A 22328-nucleotide genomic window follows, 5' to 3' on the forward strand; every position below is an offset into this window, starting at 1 on the left:
AAACACGAACGGTGACGATCCTAGCCTCAAAAAACTGCACGGGAAACAGATTATTATTAATATAATCTCAGCAAATCTCCTAATAAATCTGAAAAAAATTGACATTGTTCGTCAAGCCTTGCTCATGTTGCCCAAAAAATTTCATATTTTTAGCATCATTTTTAACGGAGATATCACTGAATGTGTCTTGACTTCCATAAGATTAGATGTTATTTGGCCCAAATTGTTATTGATTTTTCTCAGCAACAACGCTCCTAAACTGTCTGAAAATTTAACTGATTTTTTTTTACACTTCACTTTATAAGATGCAATCGGTTTAAAAGCGATGACATCATTTTCATTCTAATGCCTCAACTTCCTTAAAATGGCGCAAGTTCAGCTGTATTCCGGACGTGATAACTAAAAAACTGTTAATCCGATCCACACGAAATTTGTACCACTCGTCGATTATAATAACAACCTGGACCTGGACGAAGGATGTTGTAAAAACGTTGATTTAAAAAAAAATGGCGACAGTTTCAACAAAAAATTCATTTTTGAGATGCTAAATTTTCACTCGAAGAATTTTTACTTGAAGAATATCTAATAAAAAAAAGTCTCTTCGACTGAAATATTTCGCACGTTCAAGTGTCCCAAAGTTTAATCATTATTCGTTTTTCTGTCAATGCAGATGCGAGCTATTTCTGCTTCATGAGCCTGAGTACCATCGGTTTCGGTGACATGGTTCCTGGTTCCTATCCACGCTACGATCTCGTCGATTCAAGAAACATAACGGTATGGTTTTGCTCTTGCTACATAATGTCCGGGATGGCATTAACGGCGATGTGTTTCAACATACTCCACGACGAGATCGTGCATCGTCTCGCTCATCAAACGGAGAAAAGTGAGTCCGTGAAGCCAAGCACGAGCGTCGACGAGCTGTCGAACGATCCGTTCGCCTTGACGTCGTGACAATTTCCAGGCAGCAACGCCTGTCATCGCAACGTTACCGAGGAGAGCCTCTGCGGCGAACCGCCCGCGAGCATATTCGCCCACGATAACGAGATCAATATTCTAAAAGATTCTTACAATCAAGTCGACGTTACCAGAGACTGTAAGCCGATAATCAAACTCGAAGATCACATCGTTGGTCCCATTTCGGCTGTCTACACCCTCCCCGAAGTCGACGAAGAAGCTGAAGACAACACCGAGATGTAAACCCGCTCCTCGTTACGAGCATAGCTTCAAATTTTCCCCTGAAAGTCCCCACGAACGAGCAGATCGATCAATTCTGAAAGAAAAGTCCTCACCCGCATTGCTTCGGATTGGCTGACCACTCTTTCATTGAAAATCAAATAAATGACAACTTCTCTCTTCGGGATCATCCGATCCAGCGATTCTGTATGTCGAATTCAACTTTTAAAAAGCCTCGCGTTAACGAGGCGAAAGACAAACGTTAAATTCAATCGACATTTCCTCACACAGCTGGACATCGTGACTGCTCTCTTCGTCTCTATTTCTCCGCTACGAATTCCTCGCATTTCTCTGACTCTCGTGGATGTTCCCGTCGTCTTATAATCCCCGAGATGATGCTGTCGAACGTCGAAGTATGGAAATTCTCGGGCCCGAGCCAACTATGCGCTCACGCGTATTCCCACATGATACGTTCAAATATTTATCACATTTTTCACATCCATCAAATAATAAATATGAGAAAATGTATTATTTTTGTATGCAGTAGAATTTGTGATGAATATTGTTAATTTGGGAATCACGAGGAGCGAACATTCAAACGAATCATTTTTGACAAATACGCGCGTTTTTGGTTCAGTGAAATGTTCGAGTTTTTAAACATCGAGGATTCTATTTTTCTTGCTCAACAGTTTTTCCAAACGCTTTAAAATATATTCTGCTCTCGGTGAATGCTTCGGCGCAGCATTTTTTCGCATTCTTTTTTTGTGCCAGAGGAGACCGAAACGGATTCGGAACATTCATGACTCATACTTCCGCGGGTCCAGGCGCCCCGAGAGCTGTCGGAATATTTTTCCGAAGAGAGAAAACAACGCTCGTAAGCAATCGGAAAACGGGGGAAAAAGTGAAATAGAGAAAAAGAGGTAATCGCGGCCCTTCATTACTTGTAAATTCGTGTAACTCGCTATCTCACTTTTTGTATCCTTTAATTTTTTCTTCCGAAATATGAAATAATACTGAATTCCGCAGTGCAGAGGAGATTCGAGCGTGAATGTTCGTGGCTCTCCTGTTGCGGGGGAAGAAACAAAACTGGAAGAGAAACGGAATATCTATTCGTGCGAAATTTCTACAATCCTAAACACTCTTAGATAGGAATTATCGACAACTTTCTTTTTTACGGTTTTAATACGTACGTTAATTATATAAAAGATAAATATGTATAAATACACACAGAGAAATGGACAGCTGCGTGGACAAGAAATTGAGTAATAACCGTGGACGTTTTCGCGTGAACTTTGTAACGATGTGAATGATCATTTGAATCGTGCTGAGCCCACCTCGAGCATGAATCTACGAACGAACTTGTACATTTATTATGTGAGAGCATTTTTCTTATCGTATTTTTAACGAAAATCCTAGTCGCATACTGGAATTCAAGGGTTATCGAAAAAGCGTCTGACGTTGAAGAATGCCGGACGCTGCCTCCACAGGAAAAGGAAGCATAAAAGAGGTAAAAGAAGAGGAAAAATGAAATGGGAAATATGTGCAAAATGCACGATACGTTTCCTGCTGGCAGCGATCGCCGATGGGATAAAAATTCGTTTACCGATCCTATTTCTCACGATCAAAATGTCCACCGCGAGCTTCTTTTTCTCTTCTTACTGCACAAACGTGGTCATTGATAATCCTGTGAAAATTTATCGTCCCGGTGAGCAGGCAGGAATCGACGATGCGTCGGAATTTCGTCACTGCGTGGAAATTGCGTTCAGGAAGCAGAAATGATTTTGGACTCTTCTGAAAATTCGATTGGTCGAACATTTTTTAAAATCTGATCTCACTCATTTTTCATTTCAATATGAACTGTCAACTGCGGCAATTGAAGGATAAAACGAGTGCAATTTTCCAGTTAAATGATGCTGAAAGCTGTTTCAAAATTTTCATTCCCAGCAAACGAAAGTCCACCGGAATAACATTCGTTCGTTAGGTCGATGAAATTAATGGTAATTTAGTTATTTTTTTATAGTAAAAAATGGACAGGATCGGTTGGCGGTACTGCTCGAAAAATTCACTTCGATGACGTTCGATTATCTGACTTCGTCCAATCGCCATAAATTCATGTGGAAATCCTAATATCCGGATTCAGACACATTTCACGATGGGAATCGACCGAGATCCGTGCTCAAGAACAATAACTAATTTAACCATTTACGGTTAGGTAAATAATCCATAAGAATGTTGCGTTTAGAAGGACTATCCAAAGATGTTTATAAAATATCGATATTTCAATTGCCCTAAGCGATAGTATTTAAGAAGGAAGACGAAAGAAGTGAAGAATATAAAAATAGGTAATTAAAGTGGGGATAAAAAACTGCTTAGATTCTCACTTCGTGCGTTCCGAAGAAGGCCGAGTGTCTCTTATTGCGTGGCTCAAGGACGAAAAGTAGATATAAATTGAAGATATTCGCGGTTCCGAATCCTACATAAGCGAGCGTCGATGATTCTGGAAGTCTGAAACGAGACGAAGAGACGAAATAATGAGTTCGGATGAAAAAAAACGCCGATTAAGGTCCACCGCCTGTTTTGATTTCTTGACATATCATAAAATAAGAGGACGAAGCGAAATAACTTTAGTCATCGCTGTTTTCGGGGCAAAATTGCCGGATAAGCCGGGAGCACGATCCAAACAAGCGAACATCGCGAAGTGCAGATGTGTAAATAAGAAAAAAGTACTTTCGGATCGGGTGTTTGGCCAATGTTGTGAATGAAAGAATATTGTTAAAGAGATAAGAAAAAAGTGTTCGAAATTTTGGTACGAGGATTGAAAATGAGATGGAAAAATGTAATTCGCTCGCGAGAGCAGGAGGGAATCGGAAAAATGGAAGAAAGAGGCAACGAACTTGTGGATCAAATTAAAAAAGGAGGATGCATGTGCTCGAGCTAAATGGGAAATGGAGTGGGGAGGGATAAAGTTACGAAGAAAATGGCAAATTACTGACGCCCTCTTCATCAGCGCATTACGTAAGAATATCCACGTGCAAGCTCCAGCCCCCGCGCCTCTTTCTTCGAGTTTTCTCCCTCGCTCGATGGATATAAATATAACGAAAAAGGAGCCCACGGACACACACGTGCATACACAGGAATCTTTCGCTCGCAGTTTGCTCGAGTTTTCTCCGGGCTTTTCTTCGATGCTCTTTGTCTATGCGAAGCGTTCGCTTTGCTATCTCTCCGCTCCCGACTATATCTCGTAGCCTCGAGGGAAATATCACGAATTCCCACGACCGGGGACATTGTGGCGCGGATGGAACTTTAGTCGGTATTTTCAAGGTGGAACGGGCTGGAGGATCAGGCAAAAAGAGGAGCGGAGAGAAAAAAGGTAAAAAGTTTGAAAAACCGAGGGCGAAAAAAAAACAAAAAAGCTCCAATGGAAGTCCTAACACCGTGGGGACTTTTTTTCTGTCGCAAAAGACGACGAAAATAACATGCGCTCGCGCGGGACAAACAATCGTCGGCCACTCACTCGTCTCGATAATTCTCGAGCCCAGTGATCAATGGAAAATTAGCATCCTTCCGAGTCCTCGCATTCGTTCGTCATCGTCTGCCCTGAAAATTCTTTTCTCGATTCGCTCCAAGGGGAAAAGGGAAATCCACCCTCGCTCGAACCTTCTGATGATCGATGCTTAATAATTCGCAAAGGAAAGTCACCGACCGATTGCCCAAAAAGTATCGAGCTGCTCGTCCAGGGGAAAGAGTTGCTTTGTGGACCATTCGATTTTTAGACGCTCTCATTAACTCGTACGATCCTTTTTTCGAACGAAACTCTCCAGTGTCTAAACAGACTCGAATTTTCTCTTCAGCATTAAATCCTCGCCTGCGATAATGAGCTTCAATTATACACGATTCTCTTCGTTTTATCACAGCGAAGATAATGGTGTACGATGGAGTAGCCTTCGCTCGATATTTTATCGTGAAAAGTCTGTAAAGCCTGAAAAACTTTCGATAAAATAAAAAATAAAAAACTCAAGATTTTTGCCGAAAAAAAAAAAAAAACTAGTTTCCTTTCCCAGCAGCAAAAAGCTGTCCCGGAACAGCGATTTTCCGGCATCAGAGATAAAAATTAATGATCATTCGAATTTGAAGGAAAGTTTGGAAAGAACGAACGGTCCTGATTCGCAGCTTCTCGATACTCCGCTGAAAAAAGTCGACCCCGCAAATAGTCTCCCATTTTCGAATCTTCGGAGAGCTCACGAGCAGCTTACGCAGAAGCACAAAAAATATCATTCGAGACTACGAGGCGAAAAAAAACGAAAATTTCACTTGTACATAAAAGGAAAATGCTCTTTGTACAATAAAACAAAAAAACTAGATTCTAAAATTAAAAAAAAAAAGAAAACAAAAAAACAAATCCACTGTCAATACGTATTCAATATCCGATTCACACTTTTACCACGTACGTTGTAAATATTAGATCGAGTAAGCTTTATCAATATGAAAATAATCCGATGTACGAGACGAATTACGTATAGATGTAAGCGTCATTGGTGAGAAAAAAAGCCGAAAAAATTGAAACTTGAGTCTGCCTAGGAGAGAGGCTGAAAAAGTGTATTATTTTAAATGAAATCGCAGAACGCTTTGATTCCTGGAGGAAAAAAAAAACGAGTTCAAAGTCCTCGCGTGAAAGGCAGTTTCGAGAAAGAGTGAAAAAAAAAATAATCGAACGAAAGAGCTGTGTGTTTTTAGCAAAGGGAAGAAAAGAATAAAAACACAGCAAACAGCAGCATTGGAGAGAGGCAAAATCGATATATTTTTCGTCTACTCGATAACTGCGTTGTTTGTGTACGCGAAGAGCGTCCGGGGAGTCGTTTGGATTGGAACACTTGCCAACGATATTCCAACAAATATTTTTCACCTCCGTTTTATTCCCGTTGAATTTATTTGGCCTTTTTTATCACGAGCTCGCTGAAAGACTTCAGAAAATGACTGAACAATCGCAGCCCCAATTTCATTCCTCGACGGAAATGAAGGGGATTCAAAATATTGTGTAAATAAATGTATTCGGATGTTGAGGAAAAACTTGGTTTCCACTGTACAATATTCGCGACATTATTGGTAAATCAATCTTATTATAAGGGAGAAATTGATCAATGATAGTTGAACTTTTGTGAAAAGTGGAGGGAAATGGAGAGACACGCGTCGTCACGAATAAATTGTACGTCTGTATAATCAATTGTCAAGCAATGTATCTTATAATACGAGAAATAAAAAGTACTGTCGAAATCTCAGATCCACGAGTTCCCAGCTCTTCGATATCGAGCACTCGAAGCTCCTCCATTTCGAGAGAACGCAGCACGAGCTTTAAATCGATCGAGAGCCGAAGTCAAAGTCCGGCAACTTCGTTCATACAAATCTGCATTTATTTTCGTAAGAAAAGTACAAATAAAATGGTACGTACAATTAACGAACTATGTCGCATGACTAATCAGGTGTTATTTACTCCAGGGGTGAGGAAACGACAAAAAAAGTACTGTAGAAAGTGCGACAGAAAAGAGGGGCATGAAAAAACGTACAGAAAACTGATCGATACGCTTTTCTTTCGTTTGGATTTGAATCCCTTCAAATTGAGGTGAATTTCACACTGAATGCCGGGGGAGGGAAATAAAATCGTAAATTCTGAACAATCAGCCTCGGGATCGCCCCACGTTCTCGTTTTTCAGTCTCGTTTTTCACGGAACATTGTCGCACATTTTTTTTCCCTCTTGGTCGCACTCCCCTCGTCGCCGTTCTTTAAATCACTAATTATCTTTAATTAACGTGTAAAGGTTTGTTCGTAATCATAAATGGAAATATTTATAGACGAATTCCGGCGTTCCGGGATGCTACGAAGTTCAAAAGCTCGTCGCTGTCCTCGCACACGAAGGGCTTGACGTGATGGCAAGCAACGTCGTGCCACTTGATACCGTCGTTGTAGAAGTTGTTCAAAATCGACAAACACGACTCGTCGTTGCCCTGGAACGATCGTTCGTCAGTCACAATTTAATTCGCTTTCACGAAAGCATTATTTTTAGTTGGAAAACGTTTTTTTTCTCTTGCCGTTTCCAAACTCTTATTGGACTTTGATCGGCTTCACCTTCCAATAAGAGCTTTGGCAAATTTTGGAGAATTCGATCGTACCTGGGCCGCCTCGCGGTTATCGGGCTGGGCTTGACCGTATCCACCGGTGTGGCTCCAATCACCGGAGTTTCGTTGAGTCGTCGGCCCGATCTTGGCCCCGGAGCCCGACCAGAACCATCCGTTAACGTTCTGCGGCTGGAGATCAGCGCGGTCGCATCCGTTGAAATTGCATTTCCGTCCGGAGGTCCAAATGTAACGTACGTTGCCTGCAATTAATTGAGATCAGCGCATTGGAATAATTGGAAAGTGAATGAAAAAAGGGAGATTTTGGAGACTCGCAACGCGCGAGAAACAAAAATACAATTCTCGAGCGTGAACGAGACCTCGTAAAACTTCTGTCCTCGCGGTTAGTACTAATGGGATCGTAGAAAATAAATAATTGATTGGAACTCGTTTCTTTTTTTCTTCGCGGATTAACCGTAGACTCCCATTTTCACGGCCCAGGAGACGGACGTGCTGACAATCCTGACGCTTCAGTGCTCAAGTGACGAAAGAGTGAAAACTGCAAATGAATTATCGCGGGGAAATCCGTGAATAATTGTTCATGCGATTCAGTCCGAATGGCACGAAATGGCGAGCAGGAAAAATCGGCGATTTTCCATGCGAGACTCATCTCTAAACTTTATTCGTAAGATATCGTTTTTTTCTTGAACTTGATTCTGCAAGGATTTTTAGCAGGTTCGTTTCGAAAAAATTTTCAAAAATGTGTGTGTAAACGGATTCGAAAAAACCGGTTTGAAAACGAGTCGAAAAAGCTGTCTCGTCACATCTTTTCACAGCTGGAGCAATGAATCGGTAAAATTATTTGAAAGAGGTGACAGAAGGATGTTTCGTAAGGGAGTGAACGTTCGACGAGAGGCAGCGAGTCCTCGATATTCCTACGAGCTCGCGATGCATGCTTTTGTGCGAGAATTTCGAGTTACGTATGCACGTAATATCGGTCCGGCTCATTCTCATTAGCTCGCAGCGATCACGAGGATGTTAAATCGTGCAGGAATCTCAAGTCGAATGTGCGATGTTGGAGCGAGGGGCTGACGGGAGTGCGATCTCGTGCATTTTTTTAACGTTCATCTGTTCGAGGGCGCGAGTGAAAGTCGGTGCAGCGTCTCCGAGCCGCATCGGGCTCGTTTTTCGAGAGTGCGAATTGAAACGGTAGCGCGTCCTCGTCCGTTTCCGATCGAATTTCGCGACTGTTGCTAAATCGGTAAGAGAATGTTCGTCAGTCAATATCACAGCTTGGCCTTGCGGCTCATTGCAAAAGCGAAGTTTCCATCGAATCGGTGAATTAGCGGCCGGGACTTTGAGCTCGGCGTTTCGAAATATTTGGCAAACTTTTGCTGAGTTGCTGTAAATCTCATTACGAACGAGCCCCATCGGCAGCTCACCTCGAGCGATTCTCTGCTTAATGAATTCGTTTTCCTGCGGCGTCTCGAGGGAGACGGCGTCCATGCAATGACGGCGACAAATGTTCCTCGCGTCGAGCCAATCCACTTCGAGACCTTTGGTCGGCTGGTGCTCCCAGCTGAAGAAGTACGAGTGCGCTACGCCCCTCGCGTCCCTGTACGAAGCGTGGCGAACACCTGGACAAAAAAAATAGTGAAAATCGTTATTATCCTGAAAAGTGTTGACTCGTTCGCGGGATTTCGGGGGCGGAAAACAGGGGCTCGTTGCATCGGAGGAGGAGCAAAGAAATTTCAACCGCAGAGCCAAAACTGCGAGGCAAAACAGAGGCGAATGCGGGCGGCCGATTGCAACGTCGATTATCCGACGATTCATCGACCCAACCGAGCCGCAACGGCGGGCTCGCAATGCGCTTGTTCTCCGGGTCCCCGTCACAGATTAGCAGCGATTTCGACGCCCCGCACTTTCTCCGATATCAACGACCGGCAGCGCGACGTTCCAGGGGAAATGAGAGAAGATTTCGAGCACGCAATTGCCCGGGAACCGACGCTCCAAACGGCGGCGTTTGCTTGCTCACTGAATGAATTCTCAGGTCGTTTGAACTGCGCGATCGACGAGATGCGCGGATCACGCTCGCAGTGCTCCCACGAGGAAGAGAGGCGAGCCCGACTTTCACGATTCTCGGCGTCGACTCTCGTCGCAACTCGTGCTCATCCGCCTTAGCTCACGTCTGTACATTTCTCCCGGTAAAAAATCCCGTCTACGGGCCCCCGCGTGCATCTGTTTATGTGCAGCTTCGGTGCTAGCGGAATCCACGAAGTGAAAACGCTCGGGTGAGCGCCGAGGAGTCGCGACGAGCCGCCTCGGGTTTTCAACGATTCCACGACCCCCCGGGGCTCCTGACCCCGGGATTAGCCCGATTAATGAGACCGCCTGTCATAATAAAACATGGAAACTTGGAGCGTTGCGGAATTTCATCCGCAATCGCCTCCTTCGCGTAACATCGAATCGCAGACTTAACAAAATGTCAAATGGCCACGTTATTCTCAAATTATGCGAGTGGAAAGTGCGAAAATTTGCACTCGGAATGTCGAATGGTTCGCTTACGATTTGCACAACTCCGTGGGTCCGGCAATGCGAGACGACGCTGAGCCGAGACTGCGACGAATCCGAGGAACAGTAGATAAACAGCCCTCATCGTTTGCGATCTGGAAGAAGAAATTGATCCGTGATTTTTCACTGTCTTTGGGCGGTTGGTCGGTGGGGAGTGGGCACTGGAAAAGGGAATGCAAAAATGTCGATTTTTCTTTCCAACCGATTTTCCGACCGGTTCAGAATTCTTCGTCTCCATCTGCGCACGCGGGGCAGTGAATCTTCCGGCTTTGAAGCTATAAAAAATGCGATTTTCTCTCTCCTAATTGGCCTTCCGTCTGTCGGAGCGCGCGGAGCGCGAAACAAGTTTATTGAAAGAAATTCGAGCACCTTCGAGTCACGGTGCCCGAGCTCCTCTGCGCATTAAACATCGTAGAAAGCAAAACTATCGGGACAGGAGAAATTATAACAAAAACGGCCGAAGCACCTGAACGGCCGGGAGCACGCTTCTTCGTGCTCACATTAATCGATGATAAAAAGTAAAAGCAGGACTTTTCAAGTCCCTCGCGAAGAGGTCGAACGAAAGCGTCCCCGGGGCTCAATTCTTCGTGTATTTTCAGGCCGACGGCGGAATAGTCGAGGCGAAAAACCCTCGATGAGGAGCCCCTCGCTCAAAAAAATCTTGACGAATTATTTCGCAAATGAAATTCGTTTCGGGACGGGAGCGCCCGAAAGTCCTCGCAGCAGCCTTCGACGCACGAAGAGCCACTAAATTAACGCTCGAAATTAAGCAATGTTTCTGCGAGCTCGTACAACTCAGGGAGATTCTCAAGTGAATTATCGTTGCTCCCGACGACCTCTCTCGTCGACTACTAACCGCGCTGGATTACGGTATCGCGAAGATGGACATCGGCGCGTGTAACGAGCCGGCGACTCTCCCTCGTCGAAGGAAGGAGACGAAAAAACGCGCAGCATCGAACGAGAGAGTGAGACAAACGCGGAGGCTCGTAAGCGTGAACGAGAGTAGAGTGTAACGGTCCGCGGCGATGACCGACTGTGATGTACATTTAGCCGTATACGGGCCACTCCGTCCGAGGTGAAACGCTTCTTCTCGCGCGTCTCTTCAGTTCTCGTGCTCTTATGAAATTAGCTCCGGCTCTAGGAGCTCCGCGCTCGAAGAAGGGCTGTCAAAAGTGGCGAAATTTTCAGCGTTAAACAGCTCGGAATGGGGCTTTCGAGTGATTCTTTTTGCCAAAGTTTTCTCCTTCGAAATCGACTGCTTCGAGCTACTTTTGATCAAATTTTCTTTCTTCGTCGAGCGCCCAGCTCAATTGGCGAGCGAGCTCGAACTTCCTCTCAAAAACCTCCGAGAATTTCCTCGGGAATTGAAAAAATTCTTTCGAAAAGCCACGAAAGGGGCTCATCCGACTGCGGCTTTAATTAGGACCAATGTCGAAGCGTTTACTGCTTCGATCACGAACAGCAAAACAATGCCGTTTGTGGGAGGAGCTCCGGGCTGCGTCTTTGCACACTGACTTTGGACGGCTCTCCTGCCCCAGTTAACGCGTGCCCCGACGAACTGCTGCCCCGGATTCAACGCTTCGAACCGGTGTTCGATCGAGTATTCGCTCGACAAACTTCCGCCGTTGACTTGTACTCGATTGGCTGTCAGAATCGTTTGTTTCGTAATCCGAAGCCTGGCGAGCAAACTCCTCGACGATTCGAGTCCAAAAGCGCCAATTTTTCGAGAGTTTTCTTCCGTTTTGGCGTCGACGCAAGGTGTGTTTTTCGAGAAGGAAATTTTGACGCGTCACAACGAACGGAGATTAACGTTCGTTTTCAACCGTGACGCGATGATTGGGTTAATTTTCGTTCTTAATGTTTCTTAATGTTTCTCCAATTAATTATCTTCAAACTGCAATTATTTCTGACGAATGTACGACTCGTAATGATTGTCATATTGAGACTCGCCGATGTTTTTCTCGTGAAAGTTCACGAGCAATTAAACCGGGTAATTTAACGTTGGAACGCCTCGTTTGGAGAGTGTCCCACGATTACACGCATTAGATCGAGACTCGAGAATGAAATCGGATAACAATCCTCGATGATTGATAGGTGAGTTCGAAAATTAGGAAAAATCGAGACGATACTCGCAGACGAGGAATGCAAAGTACATGCAACCACGGGGAATTCGCAATTGCAGTCACCGCGCCGAGGAGAGTCTTCGATTCCAGTCACTCGGGTTGTGAAACGCGTAATATTAAAGTGCCCGTGACGAATGAAACGGAATTTCAGTCGCAGCGGAGCCGATTTTCATGAGGAACGCCCGCTTGTTCCTCATCACTTTGAGAAAACTCGATGAAACGTTGCGAAAGTTGATGCTTCGCGACCGGAGCTCCCTCCGCAGGAGCAAATCGCATTCGACTTTCCTCGTTCGTGCAAAAAACATCGCTCGATGGATAAGGACTCGAGAGAAAAGGTCGATCCTCCGCGAGAGGCAACGCTTTAACTGGAAAAGTGGATGCTGCGATCAGCGTAAATCGTTTCGCTCTTCTCACGATCCCCTATGGCAATACAGGAAGATTTGAAGAATCTCCCTCTCTCTCTCTCTCTCTCTCGCCTGCCATAAATCGAGGTAATAACGCAAGTGCGTTGACTTTAATTATACAAGAGAGAGGATCCTCGACGTCGAGTGCGCTCGGCGCAGGATCGCTCAACGACGGTGCGGATTCCAAGAAGGATTTTCCCCGAGGCAGAGCCGGGAGTTTTTGTCGGTTTATTTATTTAGTCGAAATGCTCACTCGTCGGCCGAGTGCCAGAACTTTTCGAAAGGAGCAATTACCAGCTGGAAATGACGAAACGATATTTTCTGAGGCCTGCTCGGCGAACTGAATATTGACCAACTCGGTCATGTGATTTTCCCTCGTTTGCGACGAGCATTCTCATCCCGCAAACTCTTATTCGTTTCGTAACTCTTCTCCGATCGCTGCTCCGAGAAGGACACGCATAAATCTCGCCCCCTCTCAACACACTCGCGAAAGCGATTTGCACGTTTGAGAAAAGAGAGTGTTGCCAGTCGATAAATCACCCGACACCGAGGATCGCGATCCACACTCGTGAGCCGCTCGACACTGGAAATGATCAATCATCGATGAGCGACATCTCACGAAACCGTTTTTCAAAAGACCTTGAATAATTGAGACGAAACAGCTAAATGCAAGTAGAGAATAAAGCAGCTCAATCTTGTGATGAAATTTGACGTTTATGAGCAAGTTTAGCCAATTGACGATTGCTAAATTCGACTGATCGAAAAATATTAGTTCGGCTTTTTTTACCGGTGTCTCGGCCTCGGTGAGTCATTTGAGAGAGTAAAAGTTGAAAAAATATTGTTAAAAGCACTAAAAGTAAGGCCGCAGAATGGGATCGTTACTCGTGACTCGTGGTCGTTCGACCGAGAAAGTCAATTTTTATTTGACGATTTTTTTAACGAGCCTCGTCATCTCATTCAGTCAATAATTCGTACGAAGATGAAAAAATGTCGAAGAATAATGTTAAAAGCCCTGCAGGAGTGCGCTCACAAATGGAATCGCTTCTCCTCGACGTTTTCCTGTATGCTTTGGTCGAAGGTGAAAGTTGAAGATCGTTTTATTATTTTTCTAACGAGTGTCACTTTCCTATTAAGTAAATAATTCGATTGAAATTCGATCCGAGTTGGAGTCAAAGAGCAGTCTTAATGCCAGCGAAAGAGGGACGAGAGTAATGGAAGTAATTCGGCGTTATTAGAGTGCATCGTTGTTCGAAGTGTTATGCTTCTGTGCATCATATGAGAAAATTATAATCGCTTTTGTCTGGAGTGCAAAAAAAGGAGGGAATTGATGCAATTTCCATCGGAGCCCGTATACGCACGGTGAAAGTGTGTTCGTGCATAGTTTTTTAAAAAAAGTAATGTATAACGAAACGCTCGATTACGTCAGTAATGGAGACTCTCGTCATTATGATAGAGCAAAAAGAAAATAAACTGAGAGAAAGAGAACGGAGAGAAAAAGCCACAAATTACAAGAGGCATAATCCTGCATAATCGTCTTGCATTTTGTCCCGGTGCATCCCGGATACGAAACCCATATACATGGACATTCACAACAACTTCGTTAAGGTATGCGCACAACCCGGAAGAATTCGGTGAAAATTCCTATCGCAAAGTTGCAAGAGACTGGGGCTCACGAGCTGTCGTGTTTCGAAAGATAAAATCGAAAAATTCTCTGCATCCAATTGGCCCTGTTCCTGCCTGAGATATCTTTCGCTTCTCTAGTGGGCGACAAAATATTTCGAATCGAGCAGAAATCGGTTTTATGAAAAACAAAGTCCTTTAGGAAAAACAATTTCAAAAACAGGTACAGGTGAGACGATTCGAATTTAATGAAACAGGATCCTCCCAACTTTGCGAAGAGCTAAAAACGAGAATAAGAAAATATGTTTTTAGATGTCAATGATGTCTCGAGAAAGGCTTGTTACCGGTGGAAATCACGTGGGAATGGAAAAAGAAAAACACTTGTTTGAGGTTAAGGAGTAATAACGACGTAAGCAGTGGAAGGTTTGACGACACCATGAGCCAGCTGGTTTGAAATATAGATATGCATACGCGTATAAATAAAAAATAGTTGTCGTCACATTTCGGTCAACGATTTTACTACGAAAGTGTTTTAACCGTTGTCATATTATATTAAAAATTTACTAATCTCAACAAATAAGTTACAGATCATTTTAATAATTGGGAGAATAAATTTTAATCGTTTCTTTGATCATCAAAAAAACAAAAAGGTTTAAGGTGGATCAAATTAATGTCAGGGTTATTAATTCGAAATCATAAATAAATTTTTTCAACTTATATCATGGCGAATGAAATTACAAGCCGTTGATTAATCGGGGATCCGTCACTGACTGAACCCCAAATTTCATTCGTCCCTGAAGAAAATTCTACTGTTTTTATGTGAAAAATCGCATTAGAGAATCGATCGAGATAAAAGTGTTAAAAAGACAGAAGGCTGTGACGGGAATGGACCAAACCAAGAAGAAACGAAATGCCGAAATAAGCTACCAATTTCGTTCAATCTTTAGCTTAATATATCTTTATTACTAGTAAGACAATGGTCTCGAATTTTTTCCCAAACCTTCATTATATACTTCATTGTTATTGTATACGTTTTTCATAAACTTCGTAATACCCGTTCAATCATAATATGGAAAGATAAACGCTTTTTTACGCATGGTCCCTAAAACTCTGTGTATTTATCTTGATATTTAAACACGTTTGTTTCAATAGCCAATAAGACGAACCCTTTAGAATTTGATATGTGTGTCAGTCAGCTAACCATTTAAGGAGTTTCGGTACAGGCCATACAATGTTGCCGTGCTAAACCATGCCAAAAACATAAAAAATTTCAAAAAGTTCAGAATTTTATAAAATTTGGTGAACATATTCTTTAGTGCCAAATTTGAGAATACAATTTTTTCAAGATTTTTCTTCTACACAGTTATCGAATTATTGATCACTAAAGTTCACGTGTATAAGCATAGCGTTTCCGTATATACAGGTATAACATACATTCCGGGCATAAGAAATCTGCTTTAATGCGCAATTACTCGATAACTAAGTAGAAGAAAATTTTGAAAAAATTTGTGTCTTCGCACTTGATGTTGAAGAACATTATCACCAAATTTGATCAATTTCTTAATATTTAGACTTCTGTAGCGAAACTCCTTAAAATGATGGATCAGTCGGTAATCACACCTAGAATTTTTGAAATTGAAACTCTTTGACATCGTTCGTCCGATTAAGGAGGGTGGCTACGTTCGTCAAATTGATAAGAAATTGATCAAATTTGGTGATAATGTTCTTCAACATCAAGTGCGAAGACACAATTTTTTTCAAAATTTTCTTCTGCTTAGTTATCGAGTAATTACGGATTAAAGCAGATTTCTTATGCCCGGAATGTATACCTATATATATGGAAACGCTATGCTTATACACTTGAACTTTAGTGATCAATTACTCGATAACTGTACAGAAGAAAAATCTTAAAAAATTTGTATTGTCAAATTTGACCCTAAAGAATATGTTCACCAAATTTTATTAAATTCTTATCATTTTGAAATTTTTAATGTATTTAACATGGTTTAGCATGGCAACATTGTATCGTCGGTAGCCACCCTCCTTAAAATAATAAAAATTTCATCGTACGCAACAACACGATCGCAAAAATCCGATGACATTTTTATTTTTTCGATCGGACGAACGATGTGGAAAAATTTCGTTTTCAAAATTTGCAGCTATCTCTCTAGCACTCACGGTTGTGATTACCGACTGATCCATCACCTTAAGGAGGGTGGCTCGCGACGATACAATGTTGCCATGCTAAAGCGTGTTAAAAATATTAAAAATTTCAAAATGATAAGAATTTAATAAAATTTGGTAAATGTATTATTTAAAAATATATAAGAGAATATAAATTTTTTTAGATTTTTTTACCACATAGCTCTCGAGTAATTCAACACTAAAGTTCACGTGTTTAAGCATAGAGTTTACATATATACAGTTATAGATCTCGTGCACGAGAACTTCGATTTAACGCTCAATTATGCGACAACCATGTGGTAAAAAAATTCGAAAAAAATGGTATTTGTACGCTTGATGCCAAAGAATGTTACGACCAAATTTTATAAAATTCTGATTATTTTGATTTGGTAATCCACCTTCCTTAAAGTGTGTGTAAATTTCAAGACTTTCTTAAGAAAATCGTTCCGTGGATGAAGGATCTTAATGAAATATTTTTCGTCCACGAAAATTCAGGCTGAGAATGAAAAAATCGACGCACCTTTCGGCCCGCGTCTCAATGAATCCGTCTGCCTCGGAGGCAGACGCGCTCCTTTTCTGACGTTCGATGCGATCGATGAGGAATAAAATAACAGTCAAATGTGAAGAAAGAGTGCATCGGATCGGTCAACCAGTTCGTATGGGATTATGTGTGTCGCCCCCATCATTCGCTGGCTCTTCGTCTCCACCGTTTTTCCATTCCTGACCGGGGATCACGTTCGGGCCCCAGTGACCCGATCGCTCTCGCACGTGAAACGTTCTCTTCGCCGAAGAACACAGCGGAATGCACGACCGTTTCGTATCGCGACGGACACCAGGAAAACAACAGTCTTCGTGACCCAGGACGACACATATAAATCGACGAAACTTCCTTTCTTTCTATCCCCCACGTGTTTTTCGATTAACGAAAAACGGCTTCGGGGAATGTTTTTTGCTCCCCACGAAATCGCCAGAGGGCAGAAGTCCTTCGGACTGAAAGCCTCGACGATCGTTCCGCCCGAAAAACAATCGCGAATCATCGAGCTCGCGATGATTCGACTTTTATTGACTACTTTTTATCCTCCCACTTTGGCCCACATACTTTTAGGCGCGCGCTGCTCATTCACGACTGCCGAGCTCGCTCCGTCCCAACGGTAAATTCGTTACGGGTATCTTTCGAGTTCTCTCTCTTTCACTCCATACGCGCGCTTATACGGACGCGTCAAAATCTCCAAGTGCCGCATGGTTCTCGCCGATTTAGATTCTCTCGCCGATCGACGCTGCCCTCCGAACGGCGAGCTCGAAAATTAGCGCGCGATCGCAATTCTCTCCTGAAATGACAGCGCCAACTTTTATTCAAACGGTGCTCCATTCGAGCCTTTCATTCGGCGTGATTGCGCCGCGAGTCTTCCCAACGCTAATCGCTCTTCCACAATGCACATTCGAGTTTTTCGTCTCGAACGACTCGCTCGCTCTTTTTCTCCCTTTTTTGTCTCCCGAGTCCCAGGCCTTTGTCAATTCGCCTGCTTCGAATTTCTCCTCAGATGACTAAAGAATGATAAGAAAGGAGTAAAAAGTACCTCGCTTTCTCCGCCTCGTCTTCGAGGCTTTTTTCTGTCGCTCAAGCTCTCGTTCTCACTGCCACAAATTTTTATGGCGAGACTCTCGGAAGGGGGCTCGGGAACCGAGCCGAAGACGCTCGAGCCTTTCAGTAACGAGCCGAAAAACACTTCGGTGCGTTTTCGCCCGAGGAATCATTGAAGCAATCCCGATTCTGGTCTCTCCGATCGACGGACGAGGCTTCTCCAGCCCACGGGACAGCGAACAACGAAAACTGTGATTCCAACGGAATCGTACGGTCCTCCGAGACCACGAGAAACCGAGGATCGTCGTCGCGCCGTACTTTCGGCTCGGAGTGCTCGATCGTGGCTCTCGGAGTCGAAAAAACTGGTAAGAGCGTTATGCCCGGAGGCGAAAACGCGAGGAGGCCCGTGGCCGCTGGACCGTTATCGGCGACAATTGAAAATCGGGTGTAAAACGAGTCGATGAAAAGGGCGTCAGGAGGAGCGAGGAGGCGCCGCGGGCGCTGGACAAGTGCCGCTCCGCGGGAGGAAACTCGAACCAAGTTGCCGTCGGTCCGCGAGCGATTTTGGGGGGTTTCCGGCTCGAAGCGAGCGTCGATCGGCGGGCCCCGGGGCGAGCTCCGCTCGGGCAGAGCGGAGGGATTTCCCTCGAGTTTCTCGTCGCATGAAACGCGCCTCGAAGTGATCGACAAACGGAGCGAATTCTTCGCCGCTTAATCTCGTCTTGAGGACGCAAAGAGAGGCCGGATGCGTGTGAACAACGTGCCACATTTCTCGCTCTCTTTTTTCTCTCCCTCAGCGGACGATCCGGCCTCCGTCGCGGCCGCGATCGTCTCGACGCTTCTCGGAGCGCGTGCGAGCCTCGCACCGAGCGCGCAGACTCGTCACACAAATCCATTTGTCAGAGCGGCCTCGAGTCGAGCGAGTGCGCGACGCCGAAGGCGCGCGGACGCTCGCGCCTTTGTATGCCCCGGGAGACGAATCGCGGACGTTCGCGCGGCGAGTGCGAGGCTTCCAGCGGCGCACAATTGGCGAGCCAGTTTCGAGCCTCGTTTCCCGCACACGCGGGACCGTTACGTGGCCGGGTTTAGCTGTTCCGAGGCTCGGGAACCGAGCCGTCCGCGCTCTCTCGCGAGCCTGGCTCGCTCGTCTCTTCCTCCTCGTACATTGTCCAAACGTATCCTCGTCGCTTCATCCTTCCCGCGCGTATCTACACAGTCGCCTCCGAGCTCGTGCACTCTCGGAGCGACCCCGGGCGCGGGCTCGCCGTCGAACGGCGCGCGCCGGAACAGCTGTCTTCGAAATTTTTCATTTTTCCCACCGTTTTATAACCGGACTCGGTCCGAGGCCCCGGAGGCTCGCGAACTGTTGTCAACGCAGCTCGGACTTTCGTGCATAATCATCGAGTTCTGCGCACTCGCGTGCCCACGCTTTTTCAGCGCACGACGTATTTACAACTTTTGTACGCTCGCGAGCGCAATAGCGACCTGGCCACGGTGCTTAGTCATTAACGTAACATCCTCGGAACGACAATCGGTGAAACCGTAGCCAGCAGGCTGTGTATTCAAACGCGGAGCGAGTCACCTCTCGCTATAATCGCACGAGGCGCGAGCCCCTTCTCGCGTTACGCCCGCGACACCGAAACCGTGTTTCGAGCTCCCGAGCCTTCCTGACGCTGTCGCTCTTGGCTCGTTTTTCACTTTTATCGCGACGAGAACGTTCCTCCTCGATCTCGAGACGAAAATCCGTTTTTTCTCTCCGCCCTTTCCGCGACGCTCGAGGCACGCGTGACGCGTGAATCCCTCGCGAATTGGATTTTGCTTCTGCTACTTCTGACCCGGTACGAAAACTCGTTTACCGCGGGCGACAAAAATTCTGCAAATTTAACATCGACCGTGGTGCTTTTCATTCGATTTCGATGAGAACCGAAAACTCGTTTGGCTCGCCGAGGAAATAACGCCGAATTTCACACCGACGATGGCCATTTTTACTTTATTTCAATCCACCGAAATTCTCGCTGCGCCGAGCCTCCCAAACGGGCCGCAAAGTTGCTGCGGATTTACCGAAACGCACCGCGAGAACTCGAGCTGGCGAATTCGGGACTTTGGCTCGACACCAAAAGCGGTGGAAGCGACCGAAAATTCAGGGAGACACGGACGAATTGAAGGAGCGAAGATACTTTCGTATTTTGCACGTAAAAATGACGGAAATAAGTGCAAATCACCGGATACACGAAAATATTGATTTCGTAGTTCAAGTACGAAAAGGAATTGGTAGAAAAAGGAGAAAAGTAAAAAAATTGGGCTCGAAAAGTATTCTGCAAGAACGAGGACACTGAGAAATTAAATTGGTAAATAAAATGGTTCGTTTTGCACCAAAGAATGGTAAAAAATGACTGGGAATGAGGGACCGAGCGACGAGGTTGGATCGCGAGTCGATCGCTCGTTTTTACTTGATTTTTCGGGAAGAATGACTGACGTGAAAATTTTTAGTATATTATTGAAATAAATAAAGAACTTACGGATGTGTGTGTGTGATTGGGAGAAAGAAGTTTGAAAAATCTGGCTTCAAAGTATGGTGCTTCGATGAAAACTCTTCTCGGAATAATTTCAACGACGAGTCGCTCCCCGAAGGACGATCTTACGAGCGAGAATTACAAAGATGGAATGAACTGACGGAGGATCGTGATGAGCCAGTATATAGTCGGCCCACATTCCCCGTGCTACGAGTAACCTAAATTTCTCCCTCCAGCGATGCACCTGGAGACACCGCCAATGAACTGCCATCAGGACGGAGACGATCGTCGTCTTCATCGTCGCGTCGTTACGATGATTTTTTGGAAGCTTTTTTAATCGGTTGTTAGAGCCAACGAAAAACTCGATTTCTTCGACTCCGTTGGAACGGAACGCTGCGAAATGAGAGAAGGAAAAACGTACGTTGGAAAAAACCGGGGCGATTCGTCACTGCGCCGGATTTGCGTCGGCGAGATTTCGTCTCACGTTGAAAATTCCGCTCCCGAAACAACGAATTTCATAAAGATATTCCGTGCGAAAAACTCGATGAGTTTTCACACATTTTTCTATGGAACGAGCCAAAACGTGACGGAAATTACGACGTTTCGACGAAATGTTTCGATCCGCTGATAATAACACGCAGAACTTCATTATTTCGTGTGCGAACTTGTAATGAGCTTCCTCTGAAAATTCAGGGAAGTTAACGAAATCGACGAATAGATTGAGTCGGAATTTTTAGTGCGATTGTACTTTCTGTGAATTCCGAATTGAATTTCAGTCCCCTTTTCATCGTGCCGCCACCTTAAAAGACAAAGAAAAAAGAATCGAGCGCTCAATGGATTCGCTTGTTTCGTTATTCATTTTTTCCGGAATTTCGAGACGCGATCGAGAGCCCGTGTTTTTTCAATTTTTACACACTAGCACATTTTTTCACTTCTCTTTTTGTTCGCCACCCCAAACTTCTCGTAGAGGGGACTTTGAAAGGCTGCAAAATGACACGAAAGGCTAACTGGCCACGGAATAAGCTCGTTATTTTAATACCACGAGATTCGAGATCGGAACGTACTGTTTTTCAACGCGACGAACAAAAAAGTCGCGTCATTGTTGAACTTTTTCAGTAAATGCCAACTCTTTCTTCGCTTATTTTCAATCCCGACACGAAATTTTGTGCATTTATATCGACATGAAAGAAATTCTCGAAAGTTTCTAGAAACGCAATTTTACGCGAAGAAAAAAACCCGAACCCTACCACGAAGTTTTCAGCATTAACCTCAAAATTGAAAGAAACGATTTCTAACCTTCGCCTTAGAATGTTCGGAATTTGGAGATCCCGCACGAAATATTGGAATCATGCCACGAAGTTATTCACATTTAGCTCAAAATGAAGAAACGAAAATAAAAAACTTGTTCGATCTCGATATCGAATTCTCGAATGTAAACTCACGCAAGAATTCGATAGCAGGACAAAGAGAACGCGCGATATTTATGTACCGTCACCGGCCTGGGTTACACCCGAAGAATAATAGCAGTGCATTCCTTTTTCTGATTTTAAAAACAAGTATCGCCAGCAAAGAGTTTTAGCACATGCTCCTCTCACCAACGTCACTTTGGTCATACTTTTCTCACTCTTTTTACTTTGTGCCTGTTTTCCCATAAACCTATCTCATCTCTCCACAGTCGAGCATTATCTTCAAGGAGTTTCACAATTCATCCGCTGCTCTGTTGTAAACAGACGAAAACCCAGTGAACCTGTAGTTCTCGACTTTGTGTTTTTTTTTTTATTCATTCATTTTTTTTACAACTATAATCCTTTTCCTTTCTTGCGAGAATAATCACCTGACGAAAAGATCACGAGACTTACGCATCTTTCGAATGCCAAGAATAATTAAGCTCAATCTTACGAGTGTAAATATACACACGAAGTTGCAGGAATGATTTTCCAACCAGTTGCATTCGAATTGCACAACACGAGTTTCTTTTCAGCGTATCAAATTCCAGCTACTCGCCTCGGACTCCACACCTTCGTAATAATTTTTGTTTCATTTTTGTTTC

The 22328-nt window shown here is 44.3% G+C and overlaps 2 protein-coding genes across 5 annotated transcripts in view; one reads left to right on the forward strand and one right to left on the reverse strand.

The window, feature by feature from the left end:
* The window catches only part of LOC122411200 (TWiK family of potassium channels protein 7-like), a 47200-nt gene extending 40751 nt beyond the window's left edge, over positions 1–6449 (forward strand). For 2 of the 4 annotated variants that reach the window (XM_043419829.1, XM_043419830.1), the window contains exon 5: positions 671–6449. In XM_043419829.1, the coding sequence (XP_043275764.1) occupies positions 671–951 (281 nt within the window). In that variant the 3' untranslated portion in view covers positions 952–6449. The remainder of the gene's footprint in view (positions 1–670) is intronic. The other 2 variants (XR_006261115.1, XR_006261116.1) reach the window with 2 other exon arrangements.
* Positions 6450–6559: 110 nt separating this feature from the next.
* Positions 6560–20482, reverse strand: LOC122411204 (uncharacterized). The gene is made up of 5 exons (XM_043419832.1): positions 20285–20482; positions 9847–9947; positions 8724–8918; positions 7339–7544; positions 6560–7173 (listed from the first exon to the last, which is right to left on the reverse strand). Exons 2-5 carry the CDS (start codon positions 9935–9937, stop codon positions 7015–7017), a joined length of 651 nt encoding a protein of 216 aa, XP_043275767.1. The 5' UTR covers positions 9938–9947; positions 20285–20482; the 3' UTR covers positions 6560–7014.
* Positions 20483–22328: the final 1846 nt, after the last annotated feature.

The sequence above is a fragment of the Venturia canescens genome, chromosome 5 (genome assembly GCF_019457755.1).
Source record: "Venturia canescens isolate UGA chromosome 5, ASM1945775v1, whole genome shotgun sequence".
In the NCBI taxonomy this organism is placed as follows: Eukaryota; Metazoa; Arthropoda; class Insecta; order Hymenoptera; family Ichneumonidae; genus Venturia; species Venturia canescens.

Excerpts from the sequence above, each read along its gene's own strand:
- LOC122411204 (XM_043419832.1), bottom strand. The coding sequence starts at position 9,937 with ATGAGGGCTGTTTATCTACTGTTCCTCGGATTCGTCGCAGTCTCGGCT. Across the intron at positions 8,919-9,846 it reads CCCACGGAGTTGTGCAAATC|GTGTTCGCCACGCTTCGTAC; the intron begins GTAAGCGAACCA and ends TTTTTTGTCCAG. Across the intron at positions 7,174-7,338 it reads ATAACCGCGAGGCGGCCCAG|GGCAACGACGAGTCGTGTTT; the intron begins GTACGATCGAAT and ends CGATCGTTCCAG.